This window comes from Tachysurus vachellii, chromosome 25 (genome assembly GCF_030014155.1).
Source record: "Tachysurus vachellii isolate PV-2020 chromosome 25, HZAU_Pvac_v1, whole genome shotgun sequence".
Taxonomy (NCBI): Eukaryota; Metazoa; Chordata; class Actinopteri; order Siluriformes; family Bagridae; genus Tachysurus; species Tachysurus vachellii.
This window is the reverse complement of record NC_083484.1, coordinates 10,838,680-10,860,171: the sequence shown is the minus strand read 5'-3', so window position 1 is coordinate 10,860,171 and position 21,492 is coordinate 10,838,680. Positions and strand designations below refer to the sequence as shown.

At 40.0% G+C, this 21,492-nt stretch overlaps 1 protein-coding gene across 1 annotated transcript; it reads left to right on the top strand.

Annotated features, from left to right (window-relative positions):
• The first annotated feature begins 781 nt into the window (after positions 1-781).
• tmem245 (transmembrane protein 245) lies at positions 782-20,003 on the top strand. Its single transcript, XM_060861470.1, has 17 exons — positions 782-1,423; positions 2,825-2,942; positions 3,512-3,607; positions 3,749-3,871; positions 4,499-4,678; positions 4,829-4,998; positions 9,649-9,753; positions 10,030-10,112; positions 10,195-10,285; positions 10,399-10,497; positions 11,582-11,713; positions 12,953-13,075; positions 13,233-13,378; positions 15,278-15,378; positions 17,521-17,695; positions 18,001-18,195; positions 18,519-20,003. Exons 1-17 carry the CDS (start codon positions 830-832, stop codon positions 18,562-18,564), a joined length of 2,577 nt encoding a protein of 858 aa, XP_060717453.1. The 5' UTR covers positions 782-829; the 3' UTR covers positions 18,565-20,003.
• Positions 20,004-21,492: the final 1,489 nt, after the last annotated feature.

The following is a 21,492-nucleotide window of genomic DNA, read 5'->3' as shown; positions in this document are numbered from 1 at the left end:
GAATTAGCTGGGAATGTAAAATATTACAGCCAGCATATTAATATCAACTTGTAATGTTAATCACAGCCAGCATGAATATCAAATTTGCCTTTATAGAAATTTAGTCAGGACCTTATAATAAATGAGAATTGAGAATTCAACAGTGCTGTGGTACAATTTATTATAATCATACAAGTGGCTATATTCATGTGAATTCCTATTGAAAAGGAGTTGCAAATATATGAACAAATCTTTAATTTTTCCTCACATATACGTTAGATCACAGTGAATGTTTTCTTCACATATGCCAGCTTTGGAGGTTGGGGTCAGAGCACAGGGTCAGCCATGATTCAGCACTCCTGGAGAGGGTTTGTGTCTGTGGATGTCATGGGTATTGATCTTTTTTTCTGATTTGATAGTTATTTTGGTAATAGCTATACTTGTTATTTTGGGTGAGTCAAATGTCTTGGCTCTGCTCACCAATAAGAGTCGACTCATTCATTTATTTCTTTTAAAAAATACCCAATGATTCTTCTTATTGGCCTGACTGACTTATATTAACTCGTATTTTACTTCATAATTAACAGAAAAACATAAGTCCGCACTGATAACCACTATAACACTGTAAGGATTCCAGTATTAATGCCTTTGGTGCCTTCTGTCAAAAGAGCCGGATCAAAGAGTCGACTCGGTCACAGAATCACGTGCAGCCTACTAGCCAGACACTACATTACCCACTGCGCTCGCAACAAGTTACGTCACGATTCCAACCACGTCCGTGATTCCTCTCGAGTGTTTACGGTGCAGAGCGGGCAGGAGAGCAGAGCAGGCAGGAGAGCAGAGCAGAGACATGGCAGAAGCGGAGGGTCCGGATCCGGACGGGGATCCGGTGACTCCGGCCGCGCGCGCGGCTCGCGCTCCCCGTGTGTCGTTTGGGGAAGCGGCGCAGCCCGCAGTCGGTGTAGTTGGCCATCTACTGGGTCAACAACCGTCTCTAAAGTTTGACAAGAACATAAAACAGGCCTTCTACAACACGGGCGCCATGATTTTTGTGGCGATCTGCTGCGGCGCCGCGGTGCTTGTGTACTTCATCCTCGAGGCTTTCCTGCGGCCGCTGCTCTGGGCCGTGCTGTGCGGGACGTTTCTACACCCGTTCAAGCACTCTCTAGCGCGCGTGGGGCGCTCGTGGCTCAGCGGACTCCGGGCAAGCGGCACGCCCATCGTGCTGGGGACACTGCTCGTGCCGGTCCGCTGTGTGAACCATGGTGTAGAGACTCTGGGCGCTCTGCTGCTCGAGCGCCTCAAGATGTTGCTCGTGATCGGTGCCGGTGCTCCACTTCTCTACTTCCTTTACCTGTTCTGGAGCGTCATCGGTATGCAAGCTGTGCTCGAGCACCTGTGTGACATCATATGCCACGTGCTCGACTGCTTTAACGCCTTGTGGGTGAGTCAGAGAGCGAGCCAGAGGGGATGCACTTATTTCCAGGGATTTCAGAACAGCGTAACAGATATTGTGTCATCAGGCAGGCGTGGCCTATTTGATATCTAACCCTAAGTTTTTGGTTGTTTATTTGTTTTCGAAAATAGCTTAACTGTAAGATAATAAAGCATAATAGATGTAAAATATAAAATCTACCTGTATGACTTTTGTCCTTCATTATCCATCGTTTTGAAAGAAGGCGTTTTTCCAAGACCTCCAGAAACACGCCCACTTTACGTCGTGGTAACGAAACCCCTGGAATTTAATGAATGCACAAGAACCCAAGAGATTCGGTTGTGGGGGAATTATGGCCTGGTGATTGTACCTAAAAAAAAAAAGCCCAGGTGATGCTTTTGCATTCATCATCTGCCCAGTTTCAGTCAGCTTGTGACTTCTGTAGATTTAATTTCCAGTTCTCAGCTGATAGGAGTGGAACCTGATGTGTTTTCTGCTCCTCTGAGATGCTTTTCTGCTCACCATAGTTGTAAAGAGTGATAAATAGAGTTATTATAGCCTTCATCAAAACATCAGAACTGCTACTCACTGGACGTGTTTGTTTTTTTCACATGCAGTATAACCTATATAGTCTGGGATGTCACTTCTAGATCAGTCCATACTGAGCTCTCTGCTTAGGCTCATCTTCTGATCTTAAGCCCAAAACCTTAAACACTGAACCAGCACCACATGGTGTAATATTCGAGGCTCTCTGAATCTGAATCTCTAAATCTCTGAGGCTCAAGTCTAATTTCAGGTGCATCTTGGATATAAGGCTTAAATCCCAGAATAAAAAAATAATCCTCTTCACATCTTCACTGGACCACGTGTAAGACTTCTGTATTTAAAGACTTTTATATACCAGACAATGAAAATCGAATGATTAAACAAGGTGTTCTGGTGTACAGAGGAAACACGGCATGAAGCTAGGGTTTGTGGTCACCGATCTGGAGGAATAACAAGCTTCACAGAACACGATTTGTTTCTTTGGAGAAAGAAAAATGTTCTTATCATTTTTTTGTCTGATGCTTAATAAGTTCATTCACATGATAGGCTGAACATGTGCTAGCATGCGGTTAGGTCTAAATAACATTAGAACAATAACATAAAGAGAACAGAATGAACTTAATAAAATTCTTTTGTTTTGATTGGACGTTTTCAGGGACAGGAAAAGTTTGAAATCGAAAGGAATTCATTTCTCGCGCTGCGAAAGTATGGAAATGGTCATAAAACGTATCCATTCCTTTATTTTCTACACTAATGCACATTTGTCTAATCGTATTTTGTATTTTTCTCTTTTTTATGATCAAATTCGTAGTCTGTATAATATTCTGAACTGAACGCTTCTCACTCTCGCTCTCTCTTTTCCAGGTTGGAACGTTAGTGGTGGGATACGTGCTGGCTGTGGCGTTTAAATGGACCCCAGGTATGGAGGGTTACCTGCGTGCCATGTCTGTGCCTGTGTGGATGGTTCTTTTATTCTACCTGGGTAAGTCTCCTGTGGGTCTGCTGAGGTGGAACAAGAGAGACTCTGAAGAAAAAAAAAAAGTCAAAAATGTACAAATTAGATAATGCATTTTAGCATAAAATTTAAAACCTCATCAGTCTGTCTTACGCTTTCGTTTTCTGTTCTGTTTATTCTGTTGATGTGGAATATTCAGAAGAGCTTTCAGATCCGCTTAGTAGCCCTGACTGTTATTTTAGTATATTTAGATAAAACAGATCTTCACTGGTTATTTCCTGTTCTAACTTGTTAGGACTGACATTTTGGCCTTTCATAGAGAAATTGTTGCACATGTCTCTTTATCTATTTGTTGCACATGTGACTTTAACCAAAATTATATTTACAGTGTTAAACTTTCTTACTAACGGACCCTAATTCATCACAGTGGTTAGTCTTCACACACAGCTGCTGTGGTGTAATTAACCACTTCTCTCTCTCTCTCTCTCTCTCTCTCTCTCTCTCTCTCTCTCTCTCTCTCTCTCTCTCTTCCTTCCTCCCTCCCCCCTCTCTGTCTTCCTCCCCCCCCCCCCTCTTTTTTTTTTGTATTGCTGCAGTATCTCTGACGGGATCCTGGAGAGTCCCCCTGTTTGTGCTGGTGGTCATTTTGCTCATTGTCGGCTCTCAGGAGAAAGCACCGGTACCTGGAAAAGGTAAGGAGAGAAGAAATGACAAATCAGCCTTATTGTCAGACAAACCTGCCGCTGTAACAGGACTAGTGCAGATAGTGTGAGACAGGAGTGAGTGCAAGACTGAATGTCATCTACATTTTTGTGTGACATCTTCATTTCCAGGTGAACTGCCAGGACAGGTCCTTTCCTTTGCTGCTAACACTATCTACATGGCCATTACCTGCAGTAACCACCGGCCTGTGGCTGAGAATGATAAAGAGAGCAATGGAGAAACACCATCTAAAGGTAAATGAATAAAATTGCACATACAGTTATTTACCCTGTTATTTTATAGCAGAATTTTCAAACATTAAAACATTTACTTTTTAATTTTCCCTTTTTTTTAATCTTTTTTTTTAAATTGGCGCTGATAATCCTTAAGGTTATTTGTAGCTGTGAATATAATTATTTATATATTTTATATATATATATATGTGTGTGTGTGTGTGTGTGTGTGTGTGTGTGTGTGTGTGTGTGTGTGTGTGTGTGTGTGTGTGTGTGTGTGTGTGTGAATAATTTAGAAAAATCGAGAAATAAGAAATTAATGACTTGATGACTTAAGAAATTAAGTCATTTAAAAAATGCTCTAAATTCTCGTAAAATGTAGTGGAGAAAGGGTTATTTTTTTCTCAATAAAAGAGGGTGCAAATAATTGTTAATTGCATAATACAAAATTATATATATATGTTTTATATTTTTAACACAATTATAAGCTTTGTAATAGCTGTTCGTTCCACTGTCACATCTGTATCATCATATATCAGCAACAAATGTTACATTGTGCAGCTCTGACACATGAAATTCTGGTCGGTTTTGATAGTGGTGTTAAAGTTCAGGTTAATGTTAATGGTGTGTCTTTCCTCATGCACACAGACGACTCCAAAATGAGTGACGTGTTCACCATGCCGCTGCGGCCCCGCCCGGATTTCCAGAGTCTTGCGCACAAGGAGAAAGCCAGTGATATCTATTTTGTCCTGCTGGTGTGGGCCATCGTGCTGGTGCAGATCTGGCTCAACCTCTGGATCCTGCAGCTGTTGCCCATCCCCTTTGCTGGTAATCTGTGTGTGTTTGTGTGGTGCTAGATGGACAAAATGTATTCTCTTTTGTTTATACATTTGTAAAGTCATTTTGACTTAAAGAAGAAATGAGTGTATATTGGTGTGTGTGTGTGTGTGTGTGTGTGTGTGTGTTTTGCTCTGACAGTTTGGGTAATTAAGAGGTTGGTGGTGCATTTTGGGGTGAAGAATTTCGCAGAGCGGACATTAGCAGCATGGTGGGTGGTGCTGGAGAGTTTCATTAGAGACAGAAAGGATGCTCTGCTTCCTGGACCAATCAAAGGACTCACACAGTTTCTACTGCGGGTTGATACCAAGGTAACGCCTCTAACGTAGTATTCACTAACAGAGAGCCTTCATTACTCTTATCTGAAGATACCTCATGCACAACACTTAACCTATCATGACGTGTACGCAATGAACACAATTTCAGAAGATGATGGATATTATGAGGAAATCCAATTTTGTTTCTTCTCCTTCTTACTGTTAGAGAGAGAGAGAACTCTGACTCTTCTGGAAGTTAGGAAAGAAGTGTAAAGTTTAGGTACGGAATAATAGGCATCAGTGTTGATTATTTTCCAGAAACAGCACCATTTAATGTGTTATTCCTTACTAACCCCAGCAATTTGCCAGTGATATCATTGTCTTTACTTATCACAGAGCAATACTTGCTATTGTTCTCTTAATAGTTACATTTAATCTATAAAGAAAAAATGTTATAAACAGTTGTTAGCTTACCGACTTATTTTTGTGAAAGTACCATGAAAGTCTTTGTCTTAGTCACAGCTTTACCTCTGACTGGTATAAAGTACTGATACTGGAGACTCCTTCCAAAAGACAGGACATACTCGGCCACTGAGGAAACGAGTAAATTAGCTTTTAGCTTACTGTTAGAATAAACCCATTAATTCTGTAGTCAGACCTACTGTCAAAGCTGCTGTTATAGAAAAATAATCAACATCCAATCAGAATCAAGAATGCATCAGTGAGGTATGAGGTGGTTAAGAGGTTTTATACATGTAATTAATAACCTTTTAGAGCAGCTATTTTGTTCTATAGTTGCTTGTGTGCAATGACTGAAAAAAAATGGGTATTATCTGTAGAACTTCGTGTACTGATTAGCCAGCCGGACTTTCTAAACAAACAGCGGTGTTCAGAAACAAGCTGTAGATCAAAGATCAACGAATAATTTCTTAGTTTTAGGTATTTAGACAATCTCTGAGTGAGCTTTGCTCTTTGGGAATATAAACTGAGATTTCTGAGTTAGTTTGCTTCTCTTGCTGCTTTGGCTTTTAAAAAGACAGATAAACCGTACATAAATATATAGACTAATATACATCAAGAAATCTAATATGTTCTGGTTAGGTTTGGTTTCTTATTGTTTAAAGTGATTGAAGATACTCTGGCTCAAATTACTCATTTTGCTAAACAAAAAGAAACGATGTTTTATTTAGGTTAAGTTAAGGTTAGCTTATTAGGGGGACATTAAAACCTGATGTGTTCAATTTAGTACTTCTACTTAATTCTATTCTGTATTTTTCTATTCTATTCTTTATCACAATGCAGTGACTATTTTTCCCATTATTTCCCTCCTCCAATCCTGTCTTGTTCTCTTGTTGCCTGAAAACAAAAACGTTGATGTTTGCTGCTTTCCTGCACTCTTATTGGTTGTTTCTAATAACACTGTGTCTCTCTCTCTCCCTCCTCAAAGCTCTGGCATTGGCTTAACAAGCAGGTAAATGGTTTGCGCTAGCTAGAGTGGGAGAGAGACAAGGGAAGAAATAACAGAAAGAAAGAACAAAAGTGTGACAGTGTGCACACCTAGTAGAAGCTTGGTTTGATGCCTTTTTTCCTCCATCCACTATCATCCCTCCATCTTTCTGTTCTCAGCTGAGCTTGCAGACTTACAATTTTGGCTTTGTGGGTGTGTGTGTGTGTGTGTGCGTGTGTGTGTGTGCGCGTGTGTGTGTGTGCGTGCGTGTGTGCTGGTGTGCTGCTTTTGTTCTGTGGAAGAGACCGAAAGCTGTTCCTGTCAGGTTAAGTTGCAAATCTTTGGCATTAAAATTTTTTCTGAGACTTCGTTCTTTTCCACAGACGTAGACTTGCGTGGGCTTGGTTGGCTTCAGTGTGTGTGAGATGCATGGAGAGAAACCCAGATTAGACATGTGCTGATAACAGGATATTTATTGATTTACTGCAGTATTCAAAACACACTATTAAGCAATCTAGAAACTACCACCACCATGTTTCACAAAAACACCCGAAGAGTATATTTGCAAATGCAAATAGACAAACTGACTTTTTTTTAATAACTAATATTTTCAGGTTTTATTATCAGTCATATTTGTGTTTATAAAAAGTAGGCTGTTAGCTAGCACGAATTGATTAGCTTACTGTACAATATAATTGTTAACCCTGTATAAAAACTATTCCCAGGGGTCGACAAAACAGTAGACCAGACACCACCTGAGACAAGCAGATTTCATATTAGACATTCTTAGCTATTCTTTCATTACTTGTAACTACAGAGCAGAAAGTATGAAAAGTAGGAAAAAGAAAATAAACTACTCCTTCACTGACATTTACAAGCACATGTTTTCATTTGGTGTGGAGCTGCATTTAAACTTGACTCACCGTGCAATTCTGTGACGCTCCTTAACGCTGTAACTGTAGCACTAACTATTCATTTTGAATCCCGACGCCTGATAGACACCACACACATCGAGCTACAATCGGACAATAGGATGTTTTTTGCTAGCTGTACTCGGATGACAGACAATCTTTTCAGAATGCTGAACTTGTAGAAACCAAACAACATAAAAACCACTAACTCAGAGTTGCCTTGTGGATAAATATACTGAGAGAAAATAAAGTCAAATAAAGAGAATATGTGAATTATTAGAACATCAAAACATTCAGCAAGTGTATGTTAGCGATTAACAAAGTTTTGGCTGAGAGCACAAGCACAATATGCTACATGATGATACTACGTATACTTCCTTAACTAGCTAATTAGTTGGCCGTATGTTTTATTTTATTATGTGAGCTACTAATTTTTCCAGCACATTTGAGCTCTGTTAGCTAGTGGTGAGCTAGCTAATAAATGCATCATTTGTCCACCCCTTAAATTCCCTTTAAAACAAGTCTAGGTCTGGTTCAGCTAAACATTTTTTGCTAATGTAGTACAAGATCATAAAAGGATAAACAAGTAATGGAAATTTCCTGTCAGCACATGCCTAAATCAGGCAGACGGCGGAGGAGTGTCTTTATGTTTGGTGTGAGCTCAGGGTGGGGGAGGGTTTTTCCCCTGGGAGTTGGCCATTGCTATTTTGAGATGCAACACTTGGGGTAAGAGAAGCTTGGTTTGTCATGGGGGTTTTTTAAGGAATACATTTGGCCAGGTTGAAGTAGTAGGACCAGACGTAACTAAACGGACAATATTACTGCAACTATAAATTTAGTAAATTCACTCAATTTGAAAAAAAAAATCATTGACTGTGATGTTTAATTTTACTATTTAAATACAATAAAGTTTTCTAGTCAGTTTTTTTGAGGTAATGGGGTTCGTTTCCTTCCAATCTGTTTCTGTGAATGAAAGAAATGAAATCTAATTCCTCTAATTGTCTAGAAATTTATTGGGCACACTAATTTGTTACATTTAGTTAAAATACCACATTTTCCATCACGTATTTATCCCCCATTAAGCTAAAGCCTTTATGCTATCTTCAGTAACCAATATAAAAAATACCTGAAGAAATATAGCAGTCTCCGCTTGAAGAAAACCTCAGCAGGGGAAAGTAGTGGCTGAGAATGAATCGGTTTTGAGAGAACATGACATTCCCCAAAGTGCAGGGTCTTATAGACTTCTTTCACCCTAGTGGAAAAAACCAGATGGTGCTGAAGGTCACTTTAAGGTCTCAGCATGTGGCTTTGGATCGTTGTCATCAAATACCAGCTTTTGTACTAACATTTCTATCTACGTACTCGGCTAATGTTTGGCACTTAAAGTATCGCTAACATCTATTAAACCAACGTTAGGCTGTGATGAGAACTCGATATCCACATGACCAAACCAGACATGGGAACAGGATTAGACTCCCTCAGACAGGGCCTGTTAGCTACAGGGTGCACAGAGAAACCTGGTCTGCTGTATGTAATGTTTATTATCTGTAACACTTATCATCAACCACTTCCTGTTTAGCAGAAATACTCGTAGTTTTACGCCTGCCGGTTCTGCAAAACGGTCACACTCAAATGTGTACACTCTTAGAAAAAAAGTGTTCCACAAGGGTTCTTTGGATGATTAAAGGTTTAAAGATTTCTGCTTGCGATCTCCCTGTGACTTTTGACCATGGCATGGTTGGTTGTGCCAGACAGGCTGGTATATCAGTATTACAAAAAATGCTGACTTTCATGCACAGCAGTCACTAGAGTTTAGAGAATAGAGTTTGTAATGTTGTGAAGAACAAAAACGTCCAGTTAGCAGCTGTTCTGCAAATGGAAAGACCTTGCTGATGAGAGAGGTCAGTGGACAATGGCCAGATTATTTTGAGCTGGCAGGAAGGCTGTGCTAACTCAATTATCCATTCTTTACATCAGTGTTGCAGTATGTTTTTTTTTTTTTTTTTTTTTTGCAAACTTAGTGCATATTAAAGAACAAACCTTTCACCCCTAAAGCCTTGTCTGATCTATGTAGGACCCATTATGATCATCCCAATAACCCTTAAAACACCCGTTTTCCAAGAGTGTGCGAAATTTATTACATTAGCAAATTTTATTTTATTGCCAATGTGAATGGACACTAGATGGCTGCTGCTTGGCCAGGTGGTTCCTTTGGGTTGATGTATAGGACAATGGAGGCAGGTTTCTCTCTGTGCTGACACCCAGTAAATGTTTCATCATCTACACCTGCTGGAAGCTGTTCTTGTATATTTCTACCCCTTTTCTTGTTTCTTTTTCCCCCCTTAGATGATCATATGGTTGGAGAAATCTCTGGATAAACTTATCAGCATCTTCATCATCTTTCTCCTGGTCACAGGGACACTCCTCATGGCACTCTTGCTCACTGCTATGGTATATAGTATGAACAATCCACAAAATAAAACCCTCAGATGTTTTGTAAAATACTAATAGGTGATGGAAACATGTTTATTCTGTTTGATTGTATATCACATCGTGTAAAGCATCCTTGAGATTGTTGAAAGCCGCTATATAAAATAAACATATTATTATTATTATTATTATTATTATTATTATTATTATTAACTGATTCATGTAACTGTAACTAAAACTAAAATGTGTCATCTGGGCCTGATTCAGTCCTTACACAGTTGGTGCTAAATTTTTTAGGTGCATCATGAGAGCGCTCATATCATCGAGGTCACCAGTAACCTGATCAATGAGACTCTTGTCAACCACCCTGAGTGGGCCAAGTAAGACACACAATAACACGCACATACACGGTAACATAATGTAGTGCCTGTAGGAACTTTTCCATTTGCATGTGTGTTGCAGCTGGCTTCCTGAGGCTCGTGTTGTTCAGAAAGCTCTCAACTCTGCAGCCACAAATGTGTACCAGCATGGGAGAGAGTGGATAACGCAAAAGGTAGAATTCAGAATTTTGTGCGGTTAAAGCGGGTCAGATTATGTACTGTAACACTGAGGAAATGAGTCTTGCATGCAGTAAAAGTGCAGTAAGTGTGCATTTTTCTTCTGTAGCTCCACAAGATGCTTGGCGAGAAAGTGAATAACACAGCAGTGATAGAGAAGCAGGTTCTGGAGCTGTGGGACCGACTTTATCACTCATGGTTTGTCAAGGTAAATGGCACAGAGACAAGTACAGACATTAGCGCAGACCCAGATGCAGTCAGACAGACAGACCCAGACCGATGGAGACAGACCGACAGGCAGACTCAGAGACAGGTGGAGAATGACAGACAGGCAGACCCAGACAGATGCAGACAGACAGGCAGACACAGACAGATGCAGACAGACAGGCAGACCCAGACGGATGGAGAAAGACAGACAGGCAGACACAGACAGATGCAGACAGACCCAGACGGATGGAGAAAGACAGACAGGCAGACACAGACAGATGCAGACAGACAGGCAGACCCAGACGGATGGAGAAAGTCAGACAGGCAGACACAGACAGATGCAGACAGACAGACAGATGCAGACAGAAAGGCAGACCCAAACGGATGGAGAAAGTCAGACAGGCAGACCCAGACAGATGCAGACAGACAGACAGACCCAGACAGATGGAGAAAGACAGACAGGCAGACTCAGAGACAGGTGGAGAATGACAGACAGGCAGACCCAGACAGACAGAGAAAGACAGACAGGCAGACCCAAACAGAGACAGATGGAGACAGACAGAGATTCAGACCCAAACATACAGGCAGACCCAGACAGAGTATGATTGCAGACAGACAGACAGACAGACAGTGACAGGCATACAAAGAAGAGCAAAGAGACAGAACCAGACAGAGACAGATTCTTTTACTCCTTTTCTACTGGACAGTGTAGAAGAGCACCATAGGACCCACACCATACTTAAGTATCTATGCAGGATTTGGTTTCTTGTTGTTTTGAATTCTTACATGGGTAACATATAGAGAATTACTGAAGACACTATAAACTACAGTTTAATTATTTATGTAAAGGCCAGCTTTTCTGAACCAGACACGAAGCCACCCTGTCTTACTCAGTACTGTGGCACTTAACACTCAGTGCTGAGTATGCTTCTGTATTGTTGATACACTTGTAGTTATTAACTCTTAACAGTAGTGTTATATGGGAATTGTTTGATGGGAAACAGTCACTGATACCCAACCAAAGAGTGGATTTGTGATGTACATTGAGGTTCTCTGCTTTTCAATGCATCTCTCTTTTATTGTAGAACGTAACATACAGTGGACGCCACCGTGGCCAAAAGCAACATCTGCACAGGCAGAACAGCTGGCTGGGAGATATACTGGACTGGCAGGACATTGCCTCCTTCCTGCAAGACAACATTGAAACACTGCTTTCGGTGTGTGGGTGTGTGTGTTTGTTCATACATGCATATGGTACAATATGTTGGGATTGTAACATGTATTAATGTTATTATGGGTGCTTTACAATCATTTTGTGGCCTGGAATTGAGAAGAGAACAAAATGGGGGGAAAGAGTGGCTTTCTCTCTTCCTGCTGTCAATCACAGAGATGCTAGCCAATCGTGTGTGTGTGTGTGTGTGTGAGAGAGCACATGTATGTGGAGGAGGGCAGATAGGGGCAGATCTGGTAGCTGTCATATGATAGGGGAGAGCTGGCTGGTGAGAAAATTAGGGAGATTGATCATTTAAGGTGATAAATGGAATTCTGACACTGGTGGAACATAGAAAAAAAATAATGCGTATAATAATACTGAATCGTATCATAGTTAAGGAAGTAAGTCCTGTTTTTTTAATTAGCGAGCTAAGTGTGTGTGTGTGTATCACATCTGTAAGCCTTAAGCTTACCTTAAGCCTGAAAGTTAGAAATGGGAAAAATACAAACCCGTCTCCTTCAGCTTTTTTTTATTCTGCTTATCTGTAGAAAAGAGTACAAAGGAATCATTCTGTGTATGTGATATCCTGCTTAGGAAGTCACATTTATTGCTTCTTGCAGCGATTTGTTCTCACTAAACCGTGGTGTTGTATTGCTATAGAGCTTTTAGCCACTGGACATGAACTCCTGGACATGGTGCAGTTTCATTCAAGAAGGATTTGGTTTGTGCTTTGCAACTAGGATCTGCAGAGTATATAAGTCTTAAATAAGCCTAAAAAATGTGTGTGGTATAAAAAAAAATAAAATAAAAAAAGAATTACATTGATCTTACTGATAGCGATATATACCTGGTGTTTGTAAAATAAAATTTGCAAAGGTCGAGTTATATAAAATTCCACATGACTGAATAGAGACTAAGTACGTTACACACAGTGATTAGTTTATGGCTGGTTGCTGAATGCTATATTTACAGGATTTTTATTTATTTATGAATATGATTGCAGAAATTTAGTTTGGCTCATTGAAATATTTTCCTGGGTCTACAACTTAAACTGTTTCTGTGGTCCTCACTTTATTTATTTATCTTCTTTATTAAATGACGTTGTCCTGATATGGAAATGTGTGCATGTTTGTGTGCGTGCATGTGTGTGTGCATTTGTGTATGTTTGTGTGTGCATTTGTGTATGTTTGTGTGTGCATTTGTGTATGTTTGCGTGTGTGTGCGTTTGTGTGTGTGTGTGTAGATTGTTGAGTCTCTGTGGGTCGTGATGAGCCGGAATGTCGGTTTGCTGATCTCCACAACAACCACGCTGCTCACTGTACTGTTCCACAGCGGCACGGCGTTGCTCAACTTTGTTCTCTCACTGGTAAAGCACACACACACACACACACACACACACACACACACACACACACTTTAAGTGCTTATTGTTTATACATTCCTTCTGTACCGCTGTGAGGAGGAACAAAATGTCAATAACACATGCAGTACACAGAATAATTTGTGTGTGTTTGTGTGTGTAGGTGATTTTCCTGACCACACTGTTCTACTTACTGAGCTCCAGTGGTGAGTACTACAAGCCTGTTAAATGGGTGATCAGTCTCACACCCCTGTCCCAGCCTGGACCTTCATCCAACATCATCGGCCAGTCTGTGGAGGAGGCCATTAGGTACACACACACACACACATGCACAACAGCAACAAAACAACTACACAGTGTGCTATAACACAGTACTGTTACTAATCCATGAACACACACTGTGTCATTGTTACAACTGTCAGGTTAACTGAGCATAACTAATTACCCATGATACTGAACTCAGACCTGTGAGTGGAGCTAGAAGGCTAAACAATTCTTTTATCGTGAGATTTACTGTTCAGGTCGATCTGTCTGGCTGTTTATATATCTGTGTATATATCTATATTTATATATTTATATATCGATAAATTCACCTTATACAATACACACAGTACACACAATCAGTGCACACAACAGGGCAATAAATACACACAACAGGGCAATAAATACACACAACAGGGCAATAAATACACACAACAGTTCAATATATACACACAACAGGGCAATAAATACACACAACAGGGCAATAAATACAACAGAAAAATGACACAGAGTCCCTTATAATTATTATTTGTACCTAGTTAATTGTGATTTAAAAAAGTATTAGTCCCCTTTGGCTTTATTTGCGTTTCTTACTGCTGCAATCCAAATCCTTCCTGTAATGAACAAGAACACTGTGATGCAGACGAGCTACAAAGCCGTAAATAAGCTATATTTTTGTTTTGTCCCTGTTCTCTTTTGAGTTTAAGACAATAATGTACAAATGTCAGGTGTTATTCAGTTCAATAATTATGTAGTCAGGTAAAACATGAATAATCCCAACATCACAGCTTCTAGAGAAGTCCTCTGACTGCAGGACCAGCGCTATGTATTCTGGATATAGATGAGTAACTGTAATCTCTGCCATATTAGATAAACACCAGTAAATAAAATAAAAGCCTCAGTATTTGAATGGTGGGTGGGCACGGTGGCTTAGTGGTTAGCACGTTCGCCTCACACCTCCAGGGTTGGGGGTTCGATTCCCGCCTCCGCCTTGTGTGTGTGGAGTTTGCATGTTCTCCCCGTGCCTCGGGGGTTTCCTCCGGGTACTCCGGTTTCCTCCCCCGGTCCAAAGACATGCATGGTAGGTTGATTGGCATCTCTGGAAAATTGTCTGTAGTGTGTGATTGCGTGAGTGAATGAGAGTGTGTGTGTGCCCTGCGATGGGTTGGCACTCCGTCCAGGGTGTATCCTGTCTTGATGCCCGATGACGCCTGAGATAGGCACAGGCTCCCCGTGACCCGAGGTAGTTCGGATAAGCGGTAGAAGATGAGTGAGTGAATGAATGTTTGAATGGCATAAAAACAATTTGAAATTTAAATGTAAAATTTTTATTTTAATTTTTAACTTTTATTTTAAATTAAAAAAAAATTTAATTTTTAAAATGATAAATTTAAGATTTAAAACCTTAGTGTTCAGCTTGTGATTTCTTCAGCACAGCTCTGGATGCAGTAAGCAATGTAACCACTAGATGACAAGAGAGAGCTACCATTTTTTACAGCACAGCAGGGATACCTGACATTTCTTTCTGTTTTTTCGCAAAGCCTTGGCTTAGATACAGCTTTATTCTCGTACTAATGCTAGCATGCACATTTTCCAAGTCAGGATGCAGCTGTGGCTGAGTTTTTGTCATGGTTGAAAGGAAACGAGGTGAAGAATTTGCATGATTCATGCTGTGCTCCAGTGTTTAGTTAAGGAAGTGTGTGTGTGCTTGTGTGCAGCTAAAGTAGCCCAGATGTCCAATAAAGCTGTTTTCATTTCAGCATTACAGTTAAAAAGAATGTTTCCCTGACTTGTATGTAAAGAGTGGATATTTGAGTTATACTTGATCTCTCTCTCTCTCTCTCTCTCTCTCTCTCTCTCTCTCTCTATATATATATATATATATATATATATATATATATATATATATATATATATATATACCTCTTTACACTGTTTCGCTCTCAGAGGTGTGTTTGATGCGTCTCTAAAGATGGCAGGATTTTACGGCCTCTACACGTGGCTCACACACACCATCTTTGGCATCAACATTGTCTTCATCCCCTCAGGTAAGACACAAGGCACACACAGAAAGTAGCTAGATATTTATATATGGGTGTTCTGTTCTGTTTATCTCTCTCTCACTCTCTTTTTCACTCACACACAAACACACACACACACACACGCACACACGCGTGCACATTAGTCAGGAAACCTGCATTCATCTGCCAGCACTCATGTGGGAGAATGTTGCCAGAGTTCTGGTGTCGCATCCTTATCTTTCTTACTCCTATCTTTCCACCCCCACATCTCCTTTTGGGACACACACACACACACACACACACACACACACACACATTTTTAGCATAAGTTCAATATTTTATATATAGTAGTAGTAGTAATAATAATAACAATAGTAATAATAATAATAATAATAATAGTAATAATTAACAATAGTAATAATAATAATAATAATAATAATAATAATAGTAATAATAATAATAGTAATAATAGTAATAATAATAATAGTGTTAACTAAAAGGTATATGTATCTACTGTAGGTTTATCTGATTTATTTGAATATTATACCTAATTACAGTTGTAAAGCTTTTCAATCTTTAGTCTATTTGTGAATAATTTGATTTATTTCCAGTGTTTACGTCTAGATAATGATCTAGAATGATCTAATAGAATAAAGCGAGCGTAAAATCAGGAAACATCCATAGGCTGGATGATCATGTGTCATATAATCAGATCAGAATCAACATTAGATCATTTCTCCTTTATACATCAGATAACAGATCAAATTGTTCAGCATTTTAGCTTTAACCAGATTTGTGCCACTGCTGTGCTTCCAGCTCCTCTGCTTTATTCTTTATTCTACAGCAGAAGCTGAAGACTTAAATATTCTTATGAAATGAAGCATTGACTATATGTGAGAAAAAATTAGTGCTGCACAATTAATCAGAATCTAATCATGATTTTTGGCTTGTGCTCTTAATCACACATTAATTGGTGAGTTTAGCTAAAGCTCAGTGGTGAGATAAGGAGGTGTGCATAAATGCAACTATTCTACACCAAGCAGTTGATTCTTTTCCTAGAATAGCACAACATGACGTCTTTTAGTCCTGTTGGACTGCAGTCATTCGCCAATAGTGAGTTTTATTTATTAATGAATGACATTTCAGTCACACTATTTATCTGTGTATAATAAAGATCCTGTTATCGCTTCACTATAGCAGTTGCTCTGTTATGAAGTTCATTCATTCATTCATTCATTCATTCATCTTCTACCGCTTATCCGAACTACCTCTGGTCACGGGGAGCCTGTGCCTATCTCAGGCGTCATTGGGCATCAAGGCAGGATACACCCTGGACGGAGTGCCAACCCATCGCAGGGCACACACACACACTCTCATTCACTCACACACTAGGGACAATTTTCCAGAGATGCAAATCAACCTACCATGCATGTCTTTGGACCGGGGGAGGAAACCGGAGTACCCGGAGGAAACCCCCGAGGCACAGGGAGAACATGCAAACTCCACACACACAAGGTGGAGGCGGGAATCGAACCCCGACCCTGGAGGTGTGAGGCGAACGTGCTAACCACTAAGCCACCGTGCCCCCTGTTATGAAGTTAATAAGATTTAAAAGACTCCGTTGTTTAAGAGAAAATTAAAAAGCGTTGTGCTGTAATATATAATAAATAATATAATACAGCGTCTATTTTAACGGTGTATGTCGGTTATGTGATGTAAAGTAAGAAATATTAACAAAAAAAAATAATATGGAAAAAACAAGGTTTTTATTTTATCTTTTTTTTATGATAGTTTGTGTCAATATTTACTATTTAGAAGCCCCACCTTGTTCTGATGTGTTTGGTGACTGCCATTTATTTAGATTCACAGATTCAGGCATTCGAAGGAATACTGAATGAAAGTGCAAGAAAAGACAAGATGCTTTAGAGCCAGCTTTGATCCAAATTAGCCCAATAAATCGTTTTGGACGTTATTGTGCAGTTTTTAGATGAAATACTTATTCTGAACGAGCTAAGAGGATTAAAATATATTAGGAAATTCACACATGGAGGTGTTGGATGATGATGTTTTTCATATAATGTTCTGTCTTTTTGACTTGGCAAACTTTTGAAACCTGAAATGAAGTCCACACTTGTGTGTGTGTGTGTGTGTGTGTGTGTGTGTTTGCAGCGCTGGCAGCCATCCTTGGTGCCGTGCCGTTTTTGGGTACGTATTGGGCAGCGTTACCTGCTGTGCTCGACCTGTGGCTGGCACAAGGTGAAGGTGTTAAAGCTCTGCTGCTGCTCCTCGCACACCTGCTGCCGACCTACTTCGTCGATACAGCCATTTACTCGGACATATCAGGGTGTGTGTGTGTGTGTGCTGTAATGATGAGTGCTGTGTCCTTGTGTGTCTGACTGACTGACTGACTGAATCCCTAATGCACAAGTGTTTAATGAGATTAATTTAAAAAGGAACAGGTAATGCATTCAGCTCTCGAGGAAATAACAAGGACAGTGTACTTTATCCTGCAGGGACAGATCTTCATGTGATCGAGCTGTGTGTGTGTGAGAGAGTTTTATTAGCTTTTATTGATCTTTCTACTCTAAATTATGAATGACATGAGTTCTGATGGTCGCCTACAACCTGTGTGTGTGTGTGTGTGTGTAGTGGGGGTCATCCTTATCTGACAGGCCTAGCTGTGGCTGGTGGTGCGTACTACTTGGGTTTAGAAGGAGCCATCATAGGCCCGATCCTTCTCTGCATACTGGTTGTAGCTTCCAACATCTACAGTGCAATGCTGATGAGCCCAAGCAGCAGCCAGCCTACACCAGTGCAGAGCAACTTCCCTCAACACCTGGGCAGGTACACACACACGCATGTGTTTAAATGTGGACGGAGGCGTCCTCTCTCTGCCTTTCTCTCTCTCTGTCTTTCTCTCTCTCTGTCTTCAGCTTTCTTTATCTCTTTCTTTCTCTCTACTGTATCTATCTCTGTCTCTACTTGTCTTTCTCGCTCTCTTTCTCTCTGTCTCTCTCTCTTTCTTTCTTTCTGTCTTTGTCTCTATTTTTCGTTCTCTCTCACACACACACACACACACACACACACACACACATAAATGAACTTATTAACCCTGCCTGTCTAGTAAACACACAATTTCACATTTACTGACCCTGAGCTTCCTGCAGGCCGTTCCTGGACTCTCCTCTGCTGCTGAAAAGATTGACAGAGTGAAAGAAACCCGAGCTGCTTTCCCAGCCGCTCTTCTGCTACGCGGCCCTCAGTCCTCCTGCGAGCCCGAGTCTGGAACTTTCTCCCAAAGGGGGACAGAAGTCTCGTTCACTGAAACTGAACCCTTAGGGCTGCTGAGCTCAGGGTCAGCTCAGGATCAGTGTTATAAAATGCTATTGAACTCTCACAACAGCAGATCATCACGCTCAGTGATAACACTCAGCTTGCTAAGAGTGCAATATTATTTAAAGCACTAACACCGTAGTGCAAAGTTCAGTTAGCAGGATTGTGTCTCATCTAGCGTAGTGGCTACAAACTCAATTAGCACTCGATGACTGTTAATTGTTTACACACTTTACAGAGCTTTGACTAAGACTCACGACTGTGCAGTTTCACCGTGTTTGTTATTATAGATGCAGTTATTCATTTCGTTCATGATGATCAAAATATTTAAATAATATAATGTGACATTTAATGTGTGGGATTGCTATTTTCTGATTATTATTTAAATGTTAAAGATCGATCTCATTTCGTGCACGTGTGGTTTTGGTTTTTTTCGGTAACACATCAGAACTCCATAATCACTATTCCTGTGTGTTTGTGAATGTGGGCCATGTGTTTATATCATAGTGAGGACCAAATCCCCACAGTGATGGAAACATCTGGCAGTTTTGACCTTTATGGGTAAATTTTGCTAGTTCTCACAACTCTTTTTTTTAAATAACAGCATCAAATTTTCAAAGGGGAAAAAAACTAAAATATGAAAACCAAAGTTTCCTTTTGGTTTCTGAGCAGAAGTTAGTGTTATCTTAGCCTTAATTAGATCAATGGAAGGCCCTCATATGTATATTAACATTGTGTGTGTGTATGTGTTAGTGAGCACAAAGTGTGTGTCGACGGTCACAAAACTGTGTGCACCTGGAATACAAAATCATTGATTCTTTTTTTTTCTTTCTCCGTCCCATACATCAGAGTGCAATTTTTTTCCTGAGTCATCGCTGGAACTCATTTTGATTGACATGCGTGCTTTTTCCTGCACTGCTTATTATTAGCAAAGCTCCTTCTCCTAGCTCTGAGCAACAGCATCATTACTCACAGGTGAAGTTTTAGCGAGTGAAGGAGTGGAGAATAAACTTAATGTTGGACTTTGAGAGAAACTGCGAGGGGAGAAAATTCAGAGAGACCAAAGTCGGCTCTACGTTCATGCGCACATACTGTAGGTGGACGTTTTCAACTGTAGAGTTCATGATATCTTGATGGATATGTAGCACTAACGGATAACCTGCTAGTTTTATTCTCTTCCAATTGATTTTATAGTAGGATATTTTTGTCACTCAGGAGGTGATGGAATATGTTTTGATGGATTCTACACAAAATAAGTTTGTGTTGTTTTTTTTTTGTTTTTTTTTTTACAAAGAGTAAGTTATTGATTTACGGCCTGGATTGTGTTTTTTTTTTTGTTTTGTTTTTTTGTGTTTTTTTGGAAAGATTTATTTCTTTTGAAATGGTGTCTAGCCATGAAGCTTTTAATTTATTTAATTTTTTTTTTTACTTCATTATACTACAATATTAAAACTATTTCAAAAATGTTTCTTGCTTCCTGATTTCCCCTGAATTCACTACACCGCGCTTCAATTCCTAAATCTATAAATAATCACTGAATCTTTGCATATTTTATAGGATCCCTTGTCCTTGTTTGACACTTTGACCTTTATTCCACGTGAAGGTCACATGACCCCCACACCCCGCTCACCGTTACAGCCATCACAGAGCTGTCAGACCATCGAGTGGAAGATTGAAATCGATTGTTTCAGCTTTCCACAATTACAATGAAGAGCTATCGACTTGCCTTTTTTTTTTTCCTCCTCCATCTTTTCTCAGATCTATCTGTATTCTTTCTTCACGACCAGCTTCTCTCCGAGTGTGTGTGTTTTGTCTGATTGCCTGGCTCGTTCAACCTGATGGCTTCATCAGAGTGCTCACTCATCTGTTAAATGAAATAAAAACACTAAGCTACCATACTGTTGTATGAACCATACACAGATCCACCAGACCTCGTGATAGCCGTCGTGTCTTTCTTTACTGTGTTTATTAGCAGCTAGTGCTATACACTATACATTCCCCAGCCACTTTAGTAGGAACACCATTACTCACTCATGCAGCTATTCAATCATTCAATCATGTGACAGCTGCACGAATGTCACAATAAGATCCCTACAGTTCAACAGCTGCAGTTAACATTGACATCAAATATCAGGATGGAGAACAGTTTGAGCTCTGTGAGTTTATCTGTGTGCCCCATGGGCTGCTTTGAGTTTTTCAGAAAATGCTGATGATCTGAAATTGTCTCCATAACAGTTTACATAGAATGGAAAAATAAATCTCTCTCTCTCTCGTGTGTGTGTGTGTGTATGTATGTGTGTGTATATATATATATATATTATATTTTGAGAGAGAGAGAGGATGGATGGATAGATGACACGCACACTTGCTACTTCACCTAGCAGGAGCACAATTCTTAAGTATATGAGAGCGAGATAGAGTGAGAGAGAGCGAGATAGAGTGAGAGAGAGAGAGAGAGAGAGAGAGAGAGACAGCGAGCTTGCTGGTAAAAGAGAGAACATTAACTCAAATATCCACTCTTTACATCCACAGTGAGCAGAAGGACAGGTTTAAAAGATCACATTAAGTTCCACTAGCATCAGTCAGGAACAACAATCTGACTCTGCATGAGGCACAGACTCACTGAAACTGGAAAAATCTCTCTCTCACACACACACAAAAATCCCAGGTGACGTTTTTCTTTTGCTCCATTCACAATAAACTCTACAGATGGTTGAAGGTGAAACTACCAAGAGATCAACAGCTTCTAAAGCACTTAAAGCAGTTCATCTGGCACCTTTTTCCCCCCTCTCTCAATACCCGAGTTTA

What these genes read in the sequence shown, in the direction of transcription:
- tmem245 (XM_060861470.1), top strand. Translation starts at nt 830, where the DNA reads ATGGCAGAAGCGGAGGGTCCGGATCCGGACGGGGATCCGGTGACTCCG. An exon ending in GGTTCTTTTATTCTACCTGG is followed by an intron (nt 2,943 to 3,511) that starts GTAAGTCTCCTG and finishes GTATTGCTGCAG; the next exon opens with TATCTCTGACGGGATCCTGG. An exon ending in GAGAGTGGATAACGCAAAAG is followed by an intron (nt 10,286 to 10,398) that starts GTAGAATTCAGA and finishes TTTCTTCTGTAG; the next exon opens with CTCCACAAGATGCTTGGCGA.